General features: G+C 37.1%; 2 protein-coding genes across 2 annotated transcripts; one reads left to right on the top strand and one right to left on the bottom strand.

The window, feature by feature from the left end:
- LOC138828322 (olfactory receptor 2B2) lies at positions 1–942 on the bottom strand. Its single transcript, XM_070024362.1, has one exon. The coding sequence runs from the start codon at positions 940–942 to the stop codon at positions 1–3; it is 942 nt and encodes a 313-aa protein (XP_069880463.1).
- An 18,889-nt stretch (positions 943–19,831) lies between these two features.
- Positions 19,832–20,781, top strand: LOC138828325 (putative olfactory receptor 2W6). Its single transcript, XM_070024365.1, has one exon. It carries the CDS (start codon positions 19,843–19,845, stop codon positions 20,779–20,781), a length of 939 nt encoding a protein of 312 aa, XP_069880466.1. The 5' UTR covers positions 19,832–19,842.

Below are 20,781 nucleotides of genomic sequence, written 5' to 3'. Positions count from 1 at the left end.
TTATTTTTTAATTACAAACACCCTTGCAATCAGCCTCTTAAAAGCTCCCTTCACCTCTTTGTTTCTGAGAGTATAGATGAGGGGGTTCAACATGGGTGTGATGATTCCGTAGAAGAGGGACACCATCTTTCCTCTGTCCTTGGAGTTGGGGGAGGGCGGTTGCAGATACATATAGATGGCAGTGCCATAAAAAAGTGTCACCACAATGAGGTGGGAGCCACATGTTCCGAATGCCTTCCGCCGCCCTTCTGCCGACTGTATTCTCAACACTGCTTGAACAATGAAAGCATAGGATATAAGGATAAGGATCACGGGGATTAAAAGAAAGAGCACGCTGATGAAGAATAGTTCTGCTTCATTTGCTGTTGTGTCCACACAGGACAACTTGAGCAGAGCAGGGACTTCACAGAAGAAGTGATCCACTTTTCTGTGGCCACACAGTGGCATTTGCAGGGTCCAAGTGGACTGCAATACTGAGTTGCTGAAGCCACTAATCCAAGATGCAGCTGCCAGCTGGAGGCAGAGCCTTTGGTGCATAATAACTGAGTAATGAAGAGGCCGACAAATAGCTATAAACCTGTCGAAGGACATGACACCCAGGAGAAGACATTCAGTGGAACCCAAAGCTAAGAAAATGAAAAGCTGGGCCACACAACCACTGTAACTAATTACCTTCCTAGTACTGCATATGTTTATCAGCATTTGTGGGACTGTACTGGTAGTATAGCAGAGGTCCAGGAGGGAGAGATTGGTAAGGAAAAAATACATGGGTGTGTGGAGTTTGGAATCGAGTCGTGACACAAGAATTATTGCCATATTGCCAAAGATGGTCAAGATATAAGAAACCAGAAACACTACAAAGAGTGGGAGTTCCAGCCATGGTCGATCTGAAAAACCTAGCAGAATGAACTCCTGTGGGATGCTCTCATTTACCCAAATCATGTTAAATGGTACAGCTTTTGGTTCCCTGAAATGAAAAAAAAAAAAAAAAAAGAAAGCCTGAATGTTGATAAATGCAGATTTATTAATCATATCAGTTGTAACCATTTTGGCAAAGACTTTCTTAAATTACAAATCGATCCTGTTAATGTGAAAACATGCATTCATAAAAATGTAAGCATTGATCCAATATTTCTCAAGAGTATATGTTTGTAACCATTTGTTAACAAAGTGACTTCCAAAAATTTAATTTACCAATATCTATATTCACAGAATTTTCTCCTTTAGTAATTTATTGTTTTCTAAATATATTATTTTCCTGTTTTTCTACCTGGGTACTTCATTATTAGGTTCCTGGAATTTGGATTTGTTCTAATTTCTCCCCAATACCAATGGGAGACCCTGAATGTCAGAATTAATTAAAATATCATCCCTTCCTTTCCTTCAAACAAGTAATGGTAGTATCTGTCTAGTAAAGTATAAGACACAAATTAAGGAGACACATCCTTTTACTTTTAAAAATCAATAGAATTTGTATAGGGTTATTTAATAGCATCATATTGGAAGCTGACGGCCTTGGGTACATAAACCCACCTTCCCTAATTAGTTATCACAGGAAATGTTCCGTATTCTCTGATCTTTGGGCTCCTCATCTGTAAATTAAATAAAACAACAATATTCTAAGTTTTTCTGATATGAAGAGTAAATACACACTACTTAACCTGGGATCTGCCTTAAGAAATGGTTAAGTGTAGATGAAGAACTACAATGATCTGATCCAAGGACTGAGATGTTCAAAGGAATTACTTAGGTTTTTTAAAACTTAAATTTCCTGTGGTCACCAATGGAGAAAGGCTTTCCCTGTTGAAATTCCTGAAATGTACTCTTGCTCTCATCTGCTATGAAATCTGAGCAACAGTGATAAATATTGATATGAAGTGATGTCTCAATGTATTTAAGTGAAGTTACAGAACAATCCTAGAATGCGATTTAATCAATTGAAACTAGAAATATTACCTCTACACAAATAGAAATTAAAATTTATTTTGTAAAATACAGAGGTCTTATCCATGGGAAATGTCCATGGGGGAGAGCAAACAACCGTACCTATAAATTTGCTTCTCTTTCATTCTAGCTTTTAATATGCTACTCTTAAACAGGCTGATAATGAGTTTTATAATTCTTTTGGAAAAACTGCCTTACTCAGCAATTTGCTGTATTCTATTCTCAAACTAGCCTTGATTTAATGAATACTTCATCCCCATAAGGATACAAATCTTCATATGACATTTATGTTTAACTCTTTTTTGGGGGAGAGGGGGTCGGGTCGTGGGGCCTGAACTCTGGGCCTGAGCACTGTCCCGCAGCTCTTCAGCTCAAGGCTAGTGCTCTATCACTTGAGCCACAGCACCACTTCCAGCTTTTTTTTCTTTTTGCTTATGTGGTGCTGAGGAATCGAACACAGGACCTCATGCATGCAAGGCAAGCGCTCTACCACTGAGCCACCTTCCCAGCCCCTTATTTCTAACTCTTAATACTTCCTAAAAGTTAATCTGAATCTATATGGAGCTATGGAATCATCTTGTATCCTTTTGAGTAAAAAATATATGGCAAGGAATGTTATATTGCAAAGGATGTAGGAACCAGGCAAAGCACTATAAACAGCATCAGTGAAGAGATTTTACATCCTTCACAATTTCTTTAAGTTGTGCAAGTGTTGAGTAGATTCCCCTCAAATCTATTTCTATAATTAATGAACAAATTAATTGTATCAGGGACTGTCCTCATGCATGTAAACACTGTACCACTTAAGCTATACCTTCAGTCTATTTTTGTTCTAGCTATTTTTAGTTAGGGTCTCTTGCTTTTTCACTTGGAAGGTGTTGGAGCACAATCCTCCTTCCTATACTTCCTGAGCAGCTGGGCTTACAGGCATGAATCCATCATGCCCTGTTGTTCTCTGAGATTAAGTCTCACTAACTTTTTCCCTGGCTTTGAACCATTGTGACCTTCCTATCTTCACCTCCCATGCAAATAGGGTAACAAGAATAAGCACTGTACTTAGCATAAATCCATATGAGGGTAGAAATATGCTTAGTTCACCAAGGACCACTAGGTGTTAACCACTAGGTGTTGACACTGTCCTGATACAGTTAATAACAGTTGCTCCCCATTGTCAGACATGCTCCTATTTAGGAAAGTTAAAAGGTATCCCTAACTATAATATTGAAGAGTGAAATGATTCTTCACATTCTTACCCAGGAAGTCTCTCACCATTGAGGACACTGTGAGTGTTTTCCCTTCTAACATGAGTCAATGGCCTTCCCTGATTGTGCCATTGATTTGATGTTGTTTTTCTCTAGAATTCAGTGAAAACAGTGTCATTCCAAGAAGCCTTCTCTGCTAAAGACAACAGAAAAAGGAGAAACAATTCCTTTTCAATAATTGGGTTCTTCTCTCTGAAATTGTGAACTTAAAAATCAAAATCTTCTTTGCCACTGATATAATCTATCTGTGTATCTGTTACACATAATATTCTCTCATGTTCTGTGTTTGAGTCAATAGGAAAGGAGAAAACATTTATAACTCTAGTAGGAAGTATTAGAATGGAATGGTAATAAGCCTGGAAAGCAATGAGGGTAGAAAAAAAAGATTTTCAAGCATCAACATTTTCAAATTCTGCTTTACTTACCATTTGCATATTTGCCCATCTTCGGGACACACACAAAACTCAAACATTTATCTACTCTTAAAAGCAGATCTTAACACTAAGAGCAAGGGAAGGAGTGACACTGTCCAAAAAGAAATGACTTTTTACCTGACTTATGTAACTGTAAACCCTCTGTACATCACCTTTAGAAGGACAATTAAAATATTACAAAAGCATATCTTTAGATAAGTTTGGTTTCATTTTGTGTTTGGGAAGTTTTAAATAATTTGAATTCTGACTCATACCACTAATTTTAGTGAAAATGTTTACTCATAAAGCAAAACAAAACAGACAATAGGATGTCCTTAATTCACATCTCTAAAATTGTATCAGATAGGCCACTTATTACTTACCTTCTATTGCCTACTCCTCTTGATTGCCATTGGTGCTAATATCTTCAAGGCCATAAAGCAGATTTCTCTGCTTTCAAGTAACACTTTCATTGCCACTGTCTCAAGATTATATACAGTTCCTTTGAATAGCAAGCACTCAATTAGCCAGCAAAAATATGATGAACTGCTGGGTAGATCAGAAAGATCATAGTAACTGGATTTAAACAGTAGTTTAAAAAGTTGCTGATGAAACAATACAAGCTCAAAGCTTGACTGGGGTGCAGACCTGCAGGGCTACTCCAAACAAGAATGGTGGCAGCAGCTGTGGACACGTGTAGGCTGAATTTAAACAAAGATTTAGGGGGCAGACACATGGGTCACAAGGGCAATCACATACATAGACTGTGAGAATTTGGGGGTAGGGTCAGTTCCAGGAAGAGGTATAAAAAAAAAAAAGTTGCTGATGAGATTTTTACAATTTTTATCTATGATCATCTTGCAGTACCTTAGCCTATGTGGTTTAGAATGCTTTCCCAACTGAATACATGTCATTACTTTCTTTCTTTTACCCATCTGTTGGGTGAAATATCTATTATCACGCTCTTGAATTTTCTTATTCTGTGAATTTATACATTCAAAAAGATGAGGCTCAACAGATTCTTACAAGCATCTTTTTAAGATCCAAGAAAAAGGATAACAAGAATTTTAGTTCCCAATCTGGCAGGAAGGCATTATATATTTGGGCAAGATCTGTGGGTATCAGCTTTATCTTCTGTAATATGATGGGGTTGATATTTTCAGCATAAAAACTATTTCTATTTCCATTTTCTTAAATTATCTCACATCCCTATAAGATAGTCCCTCAGATACCATCTCTTTTTTTGCTGAAATATGAAGATACATTGTAGCAGTTATTTCTTTCATACCACTAATAGATTGCAGATTGGCTAACAATAGAAGGAAACTTGCCCAAAAAATCCACTTTACAAAAGATTAGTTTTGTGGACAGAAATATAAATTTATACACTCTGAGAGTTAGATTGCTTCCCCTAAATCATAGAGCTAGTTAAGTAACAAACCAAAGATGAGAACCAATGATTAACCACTGTTTTTAAGCTATAGAGATTATAAATACATTCAAAAAGCAGTTGAATCTTAACTCGTTTGATTAGTAGTATCCTAGAAATGTATCCTACTTACCTCCAATTTAAGCATTACAGATTAATCAGTTCATTTTGATGTCCAAGAAGTGTTGAATACCAATAGGACTAATTCAAAGCATACAAATACAATGGCAATTCCACATACATTATTTACTTGCATCGTTTATTTGGTTTTATTTTGAAACAGCACATAAGACTTCCACTGAGGGTAAGCTGAAGAATAAGGATGAAAAACTGCAGACAATCAGACTGTGTTGCACTGGCATCATTTAGCTTCAAGTTTGCGGCACCAGACGCTATTTTTCTATAATGCAGATGTTTTTCCAGTCAGTTTTGCCAAATGGGTAAAAGTACTTTTTATCAGTATTGGTGCTTGCTTTGGTCTCTAGCAGAGACCTCAGCACTGCCTTGGGAAACTCTTCCCTTGCAGTTTATACTGGTTAACCACATGCCCGATGGGAAAAAGGGAAGAGAGCTCTAAGAACTGATATTGCTCTTTCATCATTGATTTGCTCAGAAAAAGAAAGGAAAAAAAAAAAACTTTCTCTAGAGACTGAGTTCTTAAATTTTTCTAACACAAAAAGAATAACAACAGGAACTAAACTATCTTATGAAATAAAAATTGAACTTGGTGTGTTATTGGATTGGAATTCATTTTCTTTTGTATACCAGTGAGTTCTCTACAATCACTTCTATCAGAGAGGAGTTCTTCATTTCATATGTGGATTCCCCAACATGTCATCTGACCTGACATACTTTCAAAACTTTGATTTCTATAGAGCAAAGGTTATTTACAGTATCATCAGAATTCTTACTGGTTTGCTTTGCAATATATTTTACATAAAAGTTTTCTTTTAAATTTAACAGTGTTCTTAAAATGCCCAATATAGCTTTTTTCTCTCATGGATACTGAATTTCCAGGTTTAGTTACTAAAATCTTTAGTTCAAAATCGTATATGACTCCTCAATTGGCTGGTTTAAATTTAGTCACAGCATTTAGCCAAACAGAGCATGTTTTTTCATTCCATAATGTGCAAGGTTGTTTTGATTTCTTTTTTATATTATTTTTTAAAGTCATAGGATATTGTTTATTATTTCATGCGGAAATGTTTTCTCAGTGGGTCCAGTTTACAAAGTTTTATGCAGTATTATCACAAATGACCCAATGTAGATGATTAAAGTGTTAAATAAAGTTACTTAAAGAGCTGTAATTTTTTTTTTACCCCCAGGGCTGAGGACCGAACCCAGGGCCTCACGCCCTTCCGCTGGGCTAAACCCCCAGCCCCAAGAGCTGTAATTTTTGCCACTCATTTCTCACTAAGGCAAATAGAATATTTTTATTATTTTTTATTGTAAAGGTGATGTACAGAAGGGTTACAGTTACATAAGTAAGGGAATGAGTATAATTCTTGTCAAACATTGTTACCCCCCCCTTGTTTTCTTTTCTTTTTTTTTTTTTAAATTTGTCATATTTGTCTTTTTTATTGTGAAAATACTGTACAGAGGGGTTACAATTACATGGGCAAGATAATTAGTACATTTCTTTTCAAGCATTGTAGCCTCCTCCTTTGTTTCCCCTTCCCATCCCTTCCCATCCTCCCCCACCCCCCCCACCCCGCCGAATCCACCTCCTCCCCCCCCCCACCAAAGTTGTAAGGTTCTTTTTTTTTTAGATGTATGCATTTGGAATACATATAATTCTGAAAAAAACCTTGCTATTCATTCAAAAGGAAGAATGAGTTCTGAATATATATGAAAAAAGCCCCCAAAATAGCCAAATACAAAAATGACAACTTATAGAAGACAAGTGAAAAAAACAGCAATTCCAAAACAATATGATCAATTTATCAAATAAAGATGCAGTGAAGTAATGAAGATAAAGCTCACTATTCTTGAACAGTTTCAAAAGTAAAACTGAGGACTGGGAAGGTGGCTCAGTGGTAGAGTGCTTGCCTGGCATGCATGAGACCCTGAGCTCGATTCCTCAGCACAAAAAAGCAGAAAAAGCCGGGAATGATGTTGTGGCTCAAGTGGTAGAGCGCTAGCCTTGAGCTGAAGAGCTCAGGGACAGCACCCAGGCCCAGAGTTCAAGCCCCATAACTGACAAAAAAAAAAAAAAAAAAAGTAAAACTGAATTCTTAGTCAGGAGAATGAGGGAGAAAAGATTGCTCACAGATTACTGGTGCATGTTAAAAGTATTACAGGCTTTCTAGAGAGAGAGAAATATATAGAAATATTTTCTGAAAATCCTACATATATTGTCAACACAATGCTATTGTTACTAGGAATCTTTCTCATACAGAAGGAAACCAAGACTATATGAAAAACAAATAAAAAAAGATGTTTTATCGTAGGAATAATTTAAAGCTAGAGATAGAGAAAATCACAAGTCCAAGTCCTTTAGTAGGTAACTACCTAGTAAATAATATATTCACTGAATAGAATAGTATATTTTCATCTTAAATAAGGAATTATTGCTCTCAAAAGATAGTTTGGAGATATTTTCCTAAAGTATTCCTGAATGAGCAAATAAAGAATTGGCAGTCTAGCTAGGACTAATAGTGAGATACTGTTTCAGAAAAAAAAAACAACAAAAAAACCCATAAAACTTGAGAAGCAGAAGTGAGGTTTTGGAACAAATTAAAGCTTAATGTATATTTAGAAATCATTTTTAATAATAATAGCAGGGGTTACCCCTAGATAGAAGCAAAGGTGTTCAAGAGAAAATTTGTACTATTGTGTAGATTATTTTACAATATTCTTTAAAACTTGAGCAAGAATTTGTTGTAGTTCAACAGGAGAAAAAGAAATGCTTGTCTAGAATCCTCAGTCACAGACCAGTATCCCCAAATTAAAAAAAGATGTTTTCCGCCCCAATTAGAGATAGTATCATATACTTATAACAACTATGCTTGGACAGTGCTCTGGTTGTTTCATGTTTTGGACAATATTGCTAACATTATTTATTTTCGATTTTATCCAACACAGTGGATACATAGGTATATAATTTTAGCAGTCATTTCCTTGCTAACTCATTAACCAGCAACTCGTGGTAATTCTATGTCATGTTTTATGGACCACATATTGTCTTTCATGTCTGAGTGTTTTAAAAAAGTAGGGCACTTGTCTTAAAATAATTTATTTGTATGAGTAAAATTATGTAATTTTAGGTAATATTATCTATGAAATCCCCCATTAGACATAAGATTTATGAACATTTTTTCCAATGTGTAACTTGCCTACTTAATTTCTTATCAGTGCCTTTTGAGAAGTAAAGCTTTAAATTTTTTAATGAGATTTTAATTAAATGACTAACCACTGCCTTCACATTTCAGGCACTTGGGACTTAATATCATCAGATATCTTCACATTCTGTCCCTGTACCTTAAGTCATGACACTAGCAAGCAAATTGTTAGAAGTATTCCTAGAAGCTGTTCCTGCACCATGAGGGTAAATAACAATTGAATTGAAATAACTGTGAAAACTACATGTAACTCTATCTGTAATGTAACTTCCTCTTGGCTAGATGACAAAAATCTTCATAGCCACTTCAGTATCCATGTACATGACATTTATGACAAGGGGATAGGAAGTAGAAAAAGCAATTTCATGGTGTGAGCATCATAATTAGTGCAAGTCAGTCAAGAGCTGCAGAAAACACAATTTATGAGGTCGCTGCCAGCATAATGCAGCATGATGGGTTTTGTTTTGTTTTGTATATTTGTTTGTTTTTGCTGGGGGTGGTACATAAAAGCCAGGGCTTTTTCACTCAAGGCTAGTACTCTACCATTTGAGCCACAGCTCCATTTGTAGTCTTTCTGCTAATTAATTGGATATAAGAGACTCATGGACTTTGATGCCTTGATCCTAAGATCTCAGCCTCCTGAGAAGCTAGGATTACAGGCGTGAGCCACCAGCTGCAGGCACAGCATGCTGTTTGAAAGTGAGCTTTTAGTTTGTAAACAGCAAGAGTATTTTTTTTAAAAAAAGAAAAGAACAGTAATTGTAAATCAGTAGCATGGCCATTCATATCATGTGCTGCGTTTAATTGTATAAACATTTTTATATGTCTGTTAGCACAGGATGGTTTATGTTAGCATTAACATAAACATAGGAATAACTCATGGAGCTAACCATTTTAACAGTTGCAATGTCACTAGGCTTCAGAGATTTTTTTTCCCCCAGTTTCATCATAATCCTATAGACCCTGGCATATATTGAGCATCATTCTGCAGCACATGACGGTGACCATATTTGCATTCTTAGTCCATTTGCAGGCATCTTATTGGGGATGTGGCCAGGGGCTCTTTGCTAAGGCACTTTACTCTCAGTACGTTTCTACTCTTAGCTCTTCCTACCTTTCTCCTGATTCTCTGGGTTCAAAAAAAGAGCAGATCCTTTTAATATCTTGTCAATTATCTTGACAGCCCTCCATCTGCACTTATCCTCACAAACTCTATCTGATGCTGCTCCTTTGAGGGGAAATGGAATATTGGGAAACATTGCTATTTTTGCCTATGTATTACATTATCTCCGTGAAGCAAAGCTTCTGTCTACTTCTGGCTTGGCCTGTTTTCCTAACTGACCACCTTACCACCTGACAGTGTGTTGCTTTTATGTTGATATTAGCACACTGAAAGGCATTTTCAATTTCTGATCTTCAGAATTATAAACTTTTGTTGTCATGAAATATGTTAATGCCGATAAGGGGAACTGATAGAGTAATTCAAGTAAAAGTTCAGTTTTAGAGGAAAAATGAACCATATGAGCATACTGGGTTGTTTTTTTTTTTTTTTTTATCTATTTATAGATTGATCGATGAAACTGTGAGCTTTGTTGGTGGCTGAAAACAAAAGAAGGCACGGACCACCCATCTATTGACCAGCATCTCTGGCTCTTGACCTTCATAACTAAGACAATTTAAAGATGTCTGAGCTGCCAGAGGCTGACTGGATTTGATGTGGAGCTTATTCAAGCCCTGATAGAAGGATTTTTGCAAAAACTACCTGAGGTTTGCCACAAAGCCATGCCTTCTTTTTAGGGAATGATCAAACAAGGAAAAGAGAACTATGCAGTATCTTAATTTCTTGCTTTTAAATGACATCCTACATTATTAAGAAACAGATTATACATAGGTGTATGACTACATATATATTTGTTTGCTTTGCATTTAAATTAAATGTCCTTTGTACTCAGAATGTATTTTAGTTAGAAATAATTTTAGCCATTACACATTGCAAACTAATTCAGAGACTTCCTGTATTCCTTCAAATCATTTTTCTTTTGTGCTGGTTTTTAACATAATCAGCACAGATTTCAAAGTATGGGAAATTAACATTAATGAATCACTATCAAAATGCTCTGGGATGCAGTTCAAAGTTTCATAATTAGTTGCTTACTTTCATTAGTGTCCTTCAATCTAGGACAATTCATTGGGCTGTTGTTACTTTTCCATCATATACACAAAGGTGTGTGTGTGTGTGTGTGTGTGTGTGTGTGTGTGTGTGTGTGTGTGTGTGCGCGTGCACTAGTCCTGGGTCTTGAACCCAGGGCCTGAGGTTTTTTGGGATTTTTTTTGCTCAAGGATAGTACTCTACCACTTGAACCATAGCTCCATTTCTGGTTTTTTGGTGGTTAACTGAAGATAAAGAGTCTGACAAACTTTCCTGTCTGGGCTGGCTTTGAACTTTGATAATTATTACAGTCTCCTGAATAGCTAGAATCACAGGCATGAGCCATTTGTTCCCATCTACAAACTACTAAGAACACTGAACTATTGCTTTGTAAAAGGACTCTCAGTTTGAACTTAGCTGATTATTTTTTATGATGTAGAGTATGTTTGTATATTTTTGGCAAAAATATTATAGAAGTGATGATGTACTCCTCTCATACAGAGAGATGCATGTTACCTCATTTTATTACTTTGATGTTAACTTTTTAATCACCTGGTTAAAGTAGTTCCTTCTAGAATTCTCCACCATAATATTACTGAATTTTTCTTTTGTATTATTTTCTAGAAGAATATTTGAAATTATGAAATAAACTTTAACATAGGTTTGGTCATTTATCTTTCATTCAGAAATGTCTCTTGCCTGCAGCAATTCTTTCTTTTCTTTTCCTTCTTTTTTCTTTTCTTTTTTTTGTTCAGGCATGGGGCTTGAACTCTGGGCCTAAAAGCTGCCCTTCCGCTCTTCAGCTCAAGGTGAGTGCTCTACCACGTAAGCCACAGTGCCACTTCTGGTTTTCTGGTGGTTTATTGGAGATAAGAGTCGCACAGACTTTCGTGGGCTTTGAACTGTGATTCTCAGATCTCAGCCTCATGCCTAGCTACGATTACAGGCGTCAGCCACCAGTGCCTGGCTACAACAATTATTTCTATTCCCTTGGTTACTTTTTATTAATTGGAACTCTACTATAAGGAAAAATAGTTACTTAGTCTAACAGTACTTATCATTTATTCAATCATTTGTTTAAATTAATAAACATTGAATAATAATTTAACTCAATTATTATTGAATTACTGAATATTTTATTCTATTGGTTGCAGTCCAATACCACCAGTATTTAATTAGCTGCTGAAATTGCCCCATGCTTGGTCTTTGAGAGCTCTTTCATGCTCGGTGCTGTTGGTTCATACCTGTAATCCTAGCTATTGAGAAGACTGAGAGATCTGAGGATCTGAGAATCTCTCAGTCAGAAGCCAGCCCCAGCAGTAAAGTCCATGATACTCTTATCTCTAATTAGCCAGCAAAAAGCTCAAAGTGGAGCTGTGGCTCAAGAAAGCTCTTTCACATTGACTCTTTTGTCCTTTCAACATATCCTAGTCACTCTATGAGCTTTCCTTGGAACTATAAGATAAGGGAAACGCCCTTCCCTAAGTTCTTCTAAATTTGCCTTTCTCCTCTCTGTGTTCACATTGGTTTTTCCCCTCAAGAAATCACCCTATACAAATAGGACTAATTTTTTTTTCAAATAAATTAATATCCAATAGAGAGTAAAATAAAAGTTAACACAAAACTGAAAATAAAAGAGTCTCTAGAACCCATATAAAGAAAAGCCAAGGTGCTGGGAAGTTGGCTTAGTGGTAGAGCGCTTGCCTTGCATGCCTGAGGCCCTGGGTTTGATTCCTCAGCACCACATAAACAGGGGGAAAAAAAGCTGGAAGTGCCCTGTGGCTCAAGCGCTAGCTAGCCTAGAGCTGAAGAGCTGAGGGACAGCGCCCAGGCCCAGAGCTCAGTCCCCACAACTGGACACCCCCCCCCAAAAAAAGAAAAAGAATAGCCAAATACAACTGTGTAATTCCCAGGAAGACTATTGCATCCAAGCCTTGATTACTTTAGTATTATTTTTATAGGATGAACATCTAGAACAGAATAAAGAAGAGATATGATGAGAGATTACAAGAAGTGTTGAACTTACCTTGATTTAACTTTCATAATTCTTCAAAATAATTTTATGATGATTGTGAGGCTTTTTAATTCATAGCCTGCAAGGATTACTTCTGGACTGGAGTTTGAGTCATCCCACTTCCCAAGGCTACTCTTCTTTTTCTTCACCCTAATTTATTTTTTAGGGAAGATTCATTTTGGTTGTTGGCCAAGGAGCTTGAACTCAGAGCCTGGGCGCTGTCCCTGAGCTCTTTTACTCTTTTGCTCAAGGATAGCTCTCTAGCACTTTGAGCTCCACTTCCCGTTTTCTGGCGATTAACTGGAGCTAAGAGTCTGAGGAAGTTTCCTGCCTGGGATCTCCTTGAATGGTAATCCTCTCAGCCTCCTGAGGAGCTAAGATTTCAGGCATGAGCTACCAATGTCTGACTCAAAATAATTTTTCTTTATTGCTTATGGAAAGTGATCAGTAGTTTAATGCATTTGGAGCACAATATAAACAGAAGTTTGTTTTAGGTAGATCTGGAATACCAATTGGTTCACGACCAAAACCAGTATTAAAAATACACATGTATCTCTAGGCATAAGCGCTTCCATTTTATGTATGGCCATGATAATATCTGTGTTATAGAGAATCTCTTCTTGTAGCAAAGTGAAAGATGATAATAACTAGCAAAATACAAGAGTTAACCAACTAGCTCATATGACAAATTGGGAAAGGTTAGAGAATGAGGTGAACAAAGGAGAAATGGGAAGAAGACAGAGAGATAGAAGACGGATGTCATGGGAGACTTAGAAGCTTAATGAATATATGTTTAAGGAGCAAGATGATTTAAGACAACTATAGTGTTTTAAAACTTGGTGTAAAACCACAGAGAGGTAAAAATAAATCTGAAACAGATTTGGAAAATAAAATTTAAAGAAATAACAGACCTTGACATCAAATTTTATTAATACAATCATGGGTGATTAAAGTATTCTAATCTTTTCTTCACTTCTACAAAAACTACAGTGATAATAATTAGACTGATGAAATTGACTTTCTTTCTTACCCCACCAAGTTACAATCTAGTGAGTCATACTGTAGTACGCTATGGAGTATTTCTTGCACATACTTGTGGCTCTTTCAAGTGGGTTATTTTATTTCATGGAAAACACCTTTGCACAACTCTAATATTTCCATCAGTTGTAAGTATAAGTGCATTTGTAATAAGTTGCAGTTGTGATGTGCGAAGTATAAATAAAAGAGGTAAGAGCAAAAGGGCCAAAAAGTATTAGAATTTTATTCCCTGACTAGCAAATTTCACAACTTTGTTGAGTCAACTGTCTCATGAGAGTTTGTCTTCTTCATTTCTCAGAAGGATTCATTATCTCTGATAGGAGGTTCTTAAGAACATTAAATTCTCAAGGTATTTCTCCTTAGTTTCCATAAGAAAATATTCAGGTAAAAGGATGTGTACAAACTAATAACTAAATCTTAAGTGTAAGAACCCCAAGGGTTCATGTGACTATGTGAAGAAGTTCCTTGATAAACATAATTAATGTTGACTAGCTTGGACTGTTCAACTTTGTATTTCAATATTTTTATGGCCAAAAATCACTGTGTACCACTCACTTATAAACAGAGATGGCAATATTATCATTGTTGCTAGTTAAAATGTTGTATACACCAGTGTAATAAGTGACATGAATGTTATATAATTTTAATATGTGGCTTCTACATCATTGACCTTACAACATACCAGACAATAAAGTGATCGAGGCAACACATGTGTATGGTTATTTATTGTTTTTTAAAACTCAAATCTGTTAATCTAGTCTAATGGCTGAGCTAAAGTAATTAATGAATTGGATAGTAAGTTTTATGGGAGGATTTTCATAATTTCATACCAAATTGGGTGAATTGAACAGTTTAACCTATTTTACATTTTAGCTTCTTTTCTGTTTTTGTATTAATTTAAAATGTCAGCATCAATCTTTCCTAATGTGCCTTCCTTCTCTTGCTACATTTGTTTTAAATAGAAAATATTCTGGGTGACCTTTATTTTATGCATATTAAAATTGCATTGAAAAGTGATCTTAAGCAAACAAAATGGTAAAGGCACTTAAATACCAACTTTTTGCACTGCCAGCACTGAGCAAATGTATTATAAAAAAAAACCAAGGCACACATAGAGTCTGCAATGCCTTGGCCCTAGATTACCATGCTGCATTGAGACTGGGTTGGCCATTTTCTGTGGCTTAACACTTGTTACTAACTACTTGTCTTGATTAAAATAGACTCTGAAAAAGATTCATTTCTCCCTCTCTGTCTCTTGTGTGTGGGGGCGGGGAGAGGGTTGTGTATGCGCAGGGGCTGTTTTGGGAAGAGTATTTCCTCTGAGACCTTAAATTCTCCCAATTCTTATTAGAAGTAATGAGTTAAGGGAATTTTGGAGGAAATAAAAATGTTCTCCACAGAGTAAAGCAAAAAAGCAAGAATCCAATCCCATGGCAACTCTGAAATCCGTAAGAAGTTCTTCCTTGGTAGACTTTAATGCTTTGATCTTTAAGTGCTTTCTGTGCTAGTGCACATCAGAAAACCCACTCATGCTGCTGCTTCTCTGGCTCCTCATCTGGAGCTGGGAAGTGGGGTACGTGGATATGCCTATCATACCCCAGATGTTATAGCTAGCATATATTTATCAACATTTTCAATTCATTCATCCAGATTCTCCTCCACTAGGACCTGTTGCGCTCGCGCACGCACACACACACACACACACACACACACACACACACACACACACACACACACACACACACACACACACACACACCATCTTGTTTCTTTTCTCAGAGCTTTCCTATAGCTGTTTCTCCTCTCCTTTTCTACATTCTAGTCATTACACTTGGGCTTCCAAGTGAAATTCCAGGAAAGGAAAGGAGCTGTGGACATGGCATTGCTGAGGTTGCTGTCAAATTTGGTAAGTCCATAGCTCTGTGACATAGACTTCTAACTTATCAAGGAGATGACAGGGCTGGGAAGGTAGCTCAGCGGTAGAGTGCATGCCTTGCAAGCATGAGGCCCTGGGTTTGATTCCTCAGCACCACATAAACAGAAAAAGCCGGAAGTGGCGCTGTGGCTCAGTGGTAGAGCACTAGCCTTGAGCTGAAGAGCTGAGGGCGCCCAGACCCAGAGTTAAGGCCCCATGACCGGCAAAAAAAAAAAAGGAGATGACAATTTTAGAACCTCAGGATGTGGTCAAATAATGAGCAATGAAACTCATTATTCTGGCACTTCACCTTCTAAATATCTATGTGCTTCATTTCCAAAAGATTGACATGTTTTAAAGATTGTGGTTTAATATCATTCATTCTATAGGAACCTGGAGAGAGACTTTTGAGCTCCTTAGTGGAGTTATTCTTCCCCAAATTAAAAAAAAATATGAATGTACCCAACTGCAGAACCTTAAGACTAAAAAATGCTAATCATAATTCTGCACCACATGAGATTACATTGAATAATGAGCTCTCAGTGATTCTGAGTATTGACACTGATTTTGAACTCCAACATAGAAAAGCAGTAGAAAAATATACCATGTTCTTAATGATGTATCCACACAATTCTTAACTATGGAACTAGATAGTTTATTCCTCCAAACAGCCTAAACAGTAAGTCTCCATTCTGGCACCATGTAAGCTAATTAAATACAGTTTACTGATATTGGGGCATTATTTGATTCATTTAACAAATTCTTATGAAATTGAAATTATCTGGACAACTATCCAGAAGTAACAAAGCAAGTGCAAGTGTGTCTTGTTTTCTGTAAATAGAAATGCACTTTTTTTTCCATTTTATTGCCAGTCCTGGAGCTTGAACTCAGGGCCTGAGCACTGTCCCTGAACTTCTTTTGCTCAAGGCTAGCACTCTACCACTTGAGCCACAGGGCCTCTTCTGGCTCCTTTTATTTATCTGGTACTGAGGAATCAAACCCAAGGCTTCATGCATGCTAGGCAATCACTCTACCATTAAGCCACATTCCCAGCCCCAGAAATACATTTTTTAAATGCCACAAATGATAAATGGTACCACTGATAGTAACTAATGTTGTGACCTTTTTTAAGAAACTGCTATGTTGATGCATAGAAGTCATTCTTCTAGGTTCAAATAAGAGTGGACCCATTCACATATCACTTAGTAATGTTTCTGGCTAACACTCTTAAGAAACTGGACACTGGTTTTTATTTTAAAGTCAAGAAATTCAAGGATGCACTCTGCAAAGGGTAGACTTGACAAAGAACAATCATGACCGATTTGATAAGGCACAAGGAAGAGCCAGGCAGAAAGTGAAGGATGCTATAACCATCAAAAGAACTTTGAGTCTGAATCAAAAGTCCATGGGGGTAAACCTCATAGTTGACTAATTCATGGCTGATTTGTGAAACAAGAAAACAATGGGGGAGGAAGGAAAGGATGTGAAAGAAAAGGTACAAATGGGGTTTGTATTCCACCTTATAATAGATAAATATTTAAATACAGACATACAAAGTTATAGGTCAATTCTGAAATACTAACCATGGAATGAAGAGTCACCATAAATCACAGTCATTCTGTATTTTCTACCGGTAGGAACAGATGACTTTAGGCCTAGGCTCCTTCTTGTACTGTTTCTGAGCCCGACGTATTTAGTGTCAACACATTCTTTTAGTCAAATTTAACTGTATTTCTCATATAAGGGTGATTTTTTAATTTTTATATCTTTGTCTTATTTACTTCATAATTAACAAAACTTTCTGCAATAAGCCAAAAGACATGAGTTGTATTCTTGATTTTATGGCTGCAATTCCTCCTATGAAGTTTTAGTACAAATACTGTGCTACCTACATGGAGGATTAGTCATGACTGGATTCTATGTAGCAGTTCCAGGATCTGGAGAAAGTTACCTCATCAGTTGTTGGCCTCAAGATTTAATCAATAATGTTGAATAGTTAAACTACCAATACCCTGGTTGACAAGAATGACATCAAATAGACCACATCCAATATTTTACATTAATGCCTAAATCAAGATACATAATATTACTCACGTTAATATTTAAATGATGGATAAGTCATGATTTTATCTTTCATCTTATTTTTATTTTGAGATATTTAAAATGTAGAAATTTACAAAGATGAGTCTAAAAATGCATAAACTCTACCATTCAGAATTAATAATTATTGCTTTATGGTCATACTTACTTCCAGCTATTTTTAAAGAAATGAACCTATTTTAGTCTCATACTTTGATGCAGTTTCTTCTTCAGATCCATCTACTATACCATTAGTTTATTATCTACCTTCCCAGTTCAATTGTTACATGCCTATGGGACTCTTTCTTAACTATTGCAGAATAGCATGTTTTAATTTTTTGATTTTACAAGAGATGTTGATAAAGCCCTGATTGCCAGGGCTTGCTTGATTATACATATTGTCCCTGCCAGGTATGCGTGGCTTACTCTTGTAATCTTACTGAAGAGGCTGAGATCTGAGGATCAGTGTTCTAAGCCAGTTGCAGGGCAAGAAAGTCCATGAGACTCTTATCTCTAATTAAGCGGCAGAAAGCTGCGAGTCAAGCTGTGGCTCAAATGGTACAGCACTAGCTGTGAGTGAAAAAGCTACAGGCCATTAGTTCAAGTCTCAGGACTGGCACATCCCTTCCTCTATTCCCCCCACCCCCTTAGCCCTCGACTAATATCAAAGTACTGTCGGTTCACCTAGTTATTATCAATATCATCACATCCATCCATCAACACTCCTGAAGCTTGTTACAGCTTCTGAAATGATGACTTTAATAATTCTTTTATTTCGAATAAGTGTGAAACTTTAACATACAAAATCTTGAACACACACACTACGTAATTTAATGATAGCAATCCATGCTTAGAGTAGTGGAATTGCACCTTATTTTAAGCTCCCAATAAACCTGAGATACAATATATTCCTTTTTTCTTTTGACCAGGCTGGACCTTACAAGAACTTGGGATTGCCAGGCAACTACTTTACCACTGACTTACATCCCCAGACCCATTACATTGCTTTTAAGTAAAAGTCTCAGCCCTGCTACTTCTTACTAACTGCTTAGGAAAAGATTTTTAAATATCAGTAAGTGGAACTTTGTCTTTGGTTAATTTACACGATATAGTACACTTATACTAAGACATAACACCACCACAAAATAATTTAGAGTATAAAGTACCATAAAAGATATAAAATGTTTTAGTTTTATGAGATCAGGACAGATAAGGAAAATAGTATAGGATTCCTGGAAGTGGACTCTTCTATGATTAAAACAAGGGGAAGGTTATCAAATAAGTTTTCAATATCCAATCCATTGGGATTGATTTGAGGAATTGCTTTTATCTTTATGGAAAGGTATTGCTAACATTAAAACGTCACAAATCTTAGAGATAAAAAACACATCTTTAGGGCTGGGAAGGTGGCTCAGTGGTAGAGCACTTGCTTTGCATGCCTGAGGCTCTGGGATCGATTCCTCAGCACCATATAAGCAAAAAGAAAAAAAAGCCAGAAGTGGCACTGTGACTCAAGTGGTAGAGGGCTAGCCTTGAGCTGCAGAGTTGAGGGACAGCACCCAGGCCCAGAGTTCAGGCCCCACGACTGGACCCAAAAAAAATCTTTAATATAAAATAATTTACAGGGGCTTGGGAGAGATAGGATAAAGAGAATTCTAAGGTAATGACACTAACTGTTCATCATTATCTCTTTGGACAATTGCATATAAGAGCCATTCTCAGTAAACAGAAATGAATAGGATCAGAGGTAAAAAGATACAAAGAATGAGATCATCTTCCTTCTAATTTTGCTTTGTCACTTTTACTCTGTTGTGTTTGGATATGACTCAGGGTTTTCCACATTCATGAAATGGTTTGTAGAATGAGATTTCTCCTCCCAACAGGAAGTGTAGTTCTCTGATCTAGAGATTCAAGCCTTTACTCCTATGCACAAGTGATAAATGATTAGAAAAAGTTGGTAAGGCCCTATGATTAAAAACATAATACAATTGTGTGTTTATTCCCTTGCAATAAAATAATTTATTGACATCTTGTCAATTTAAAAAGGTTGTGAAATACTGATAAACAATCATACCCAGAAACTTGAAAAATCTCCAAAATACTGTGCTTTGCAGACCAAATAATCATTTAATCAGGACCTATTGAAAATTTAGGTCAAGCACCTAGTAGTTTTTATCCTGAGATTTTACCAGGCGTTCCATTTTGAAGTAGTTATGTGTGCTGGTATCTTTCTCTCAACAGGTAAGGTGTGGTCACTGATGGAAAGGGTTAATGTAAGCTCTTTTGAGGGCTTCATTCTAGTGGGCTTCTCAGATCGCCCCCACTTGGAGGTGATCCTCTTTGTGGTGGTCCTCACCTTTTATCTGCTGACTCTTCTTGGCAACATGACTATCATCTTGCTTTCAGCACTGGATTCCCGGCTTCACACACCCATGTACTTCTTCTTGGCCAACCTCTCGTTCCTGGACATGTGTTTCACCACGGGCTCCATCCCTCAGATGCTCTACAACCTTTGGGGCCCAGACAAAACCATCAGCTACCTGGGTTGTGCCATCCAGCTTTACTTTGTCTTAGCCCTGGGAGGGGTGGAGTGTGTCCTCCTGGCCGTCATGGCATATGACCGCTATGCTGCTGTCTGCAAACCTCTACACTACACCATCATCATGCACCCTCGCCTCTGTGGGCAACTGGCTTCTGTGGCATGGTTGAGTGGCTTTGGGAATTCTCTCATAATGGCACCCCAGACATTGATGCTACCCCGCTGTGGGCACAGGCGAGTGGACCACTTTCTGTGTGAGATGCCAGCACTGATTGGCATGGCCTGTGTAGATACTATGACCCTTGAGACGCTGGCATTTTCCTTGGCAATCTTTATCATCCTGGCACCACTCATCCTCATCCTCATATCTTATGGTTACATTGCACGAGCAGTGCTTCGGATCAAGTCAGCTGCTGGACGAAAGAAAGCCTTTAGTACTTGTAGCTCTCATCTAATTGTTGTCTCTCTCTTCTATGGTACAATCATATACATGTACCTCCAGCCAGCTAACACTTACTCCCAGGACCAGGGCAAATTCCTTACTCTTTTCTACACAATTGTCACTCCCAGTGTTAATCCCTTGATCTATACCCTCAGAAACAAAGATGTTAAAGAGGCCATAAAGAAAGTGCTAGGAAAGGGGAGTATGGAAGGATAA

The sequence above is a fragment of the Dipodomys merriami genome, unplaced genomic scaffold, assembly GCF_024711535.1.
Source record: "Dipodomys merriami isolate MVZ:Mamm:240054 unplaced genomic scaffold, mDipMer1.0.p SCAF_16, whole genome shotgun sequence".
In the NCBI taxonomy this organism is placed as follows: domain Eukaryota; kingdom Metazoa; phylum Chordata; class Mammalia; order Rodentia; family Heteromyidae; genus Dipodomys; species Dipodomys merriami.
Note: the sequence above shows the minus strand (reverse complement) of the source record. Positions and strands in the feature narration are given on the sequence as shown.

What these genes read in the sequence shown, in the direction of transcription:
- LOC138828322 (XM_070024362.1), bottom strand. Translation starts at nt 942, where the DNA reads ATGATTTGGGTAAATGAGAGCATCCCACAGGAGTTCATTCTGCTAGGT.
- LOC138828325 (XM_070024365.1), top strand. Translation starts at nt 19,843, where the DNA reads ATGGAAAGGGTTAATGTAAGCTCTTTTGAGGGCTTCATTCTAGTGGGC.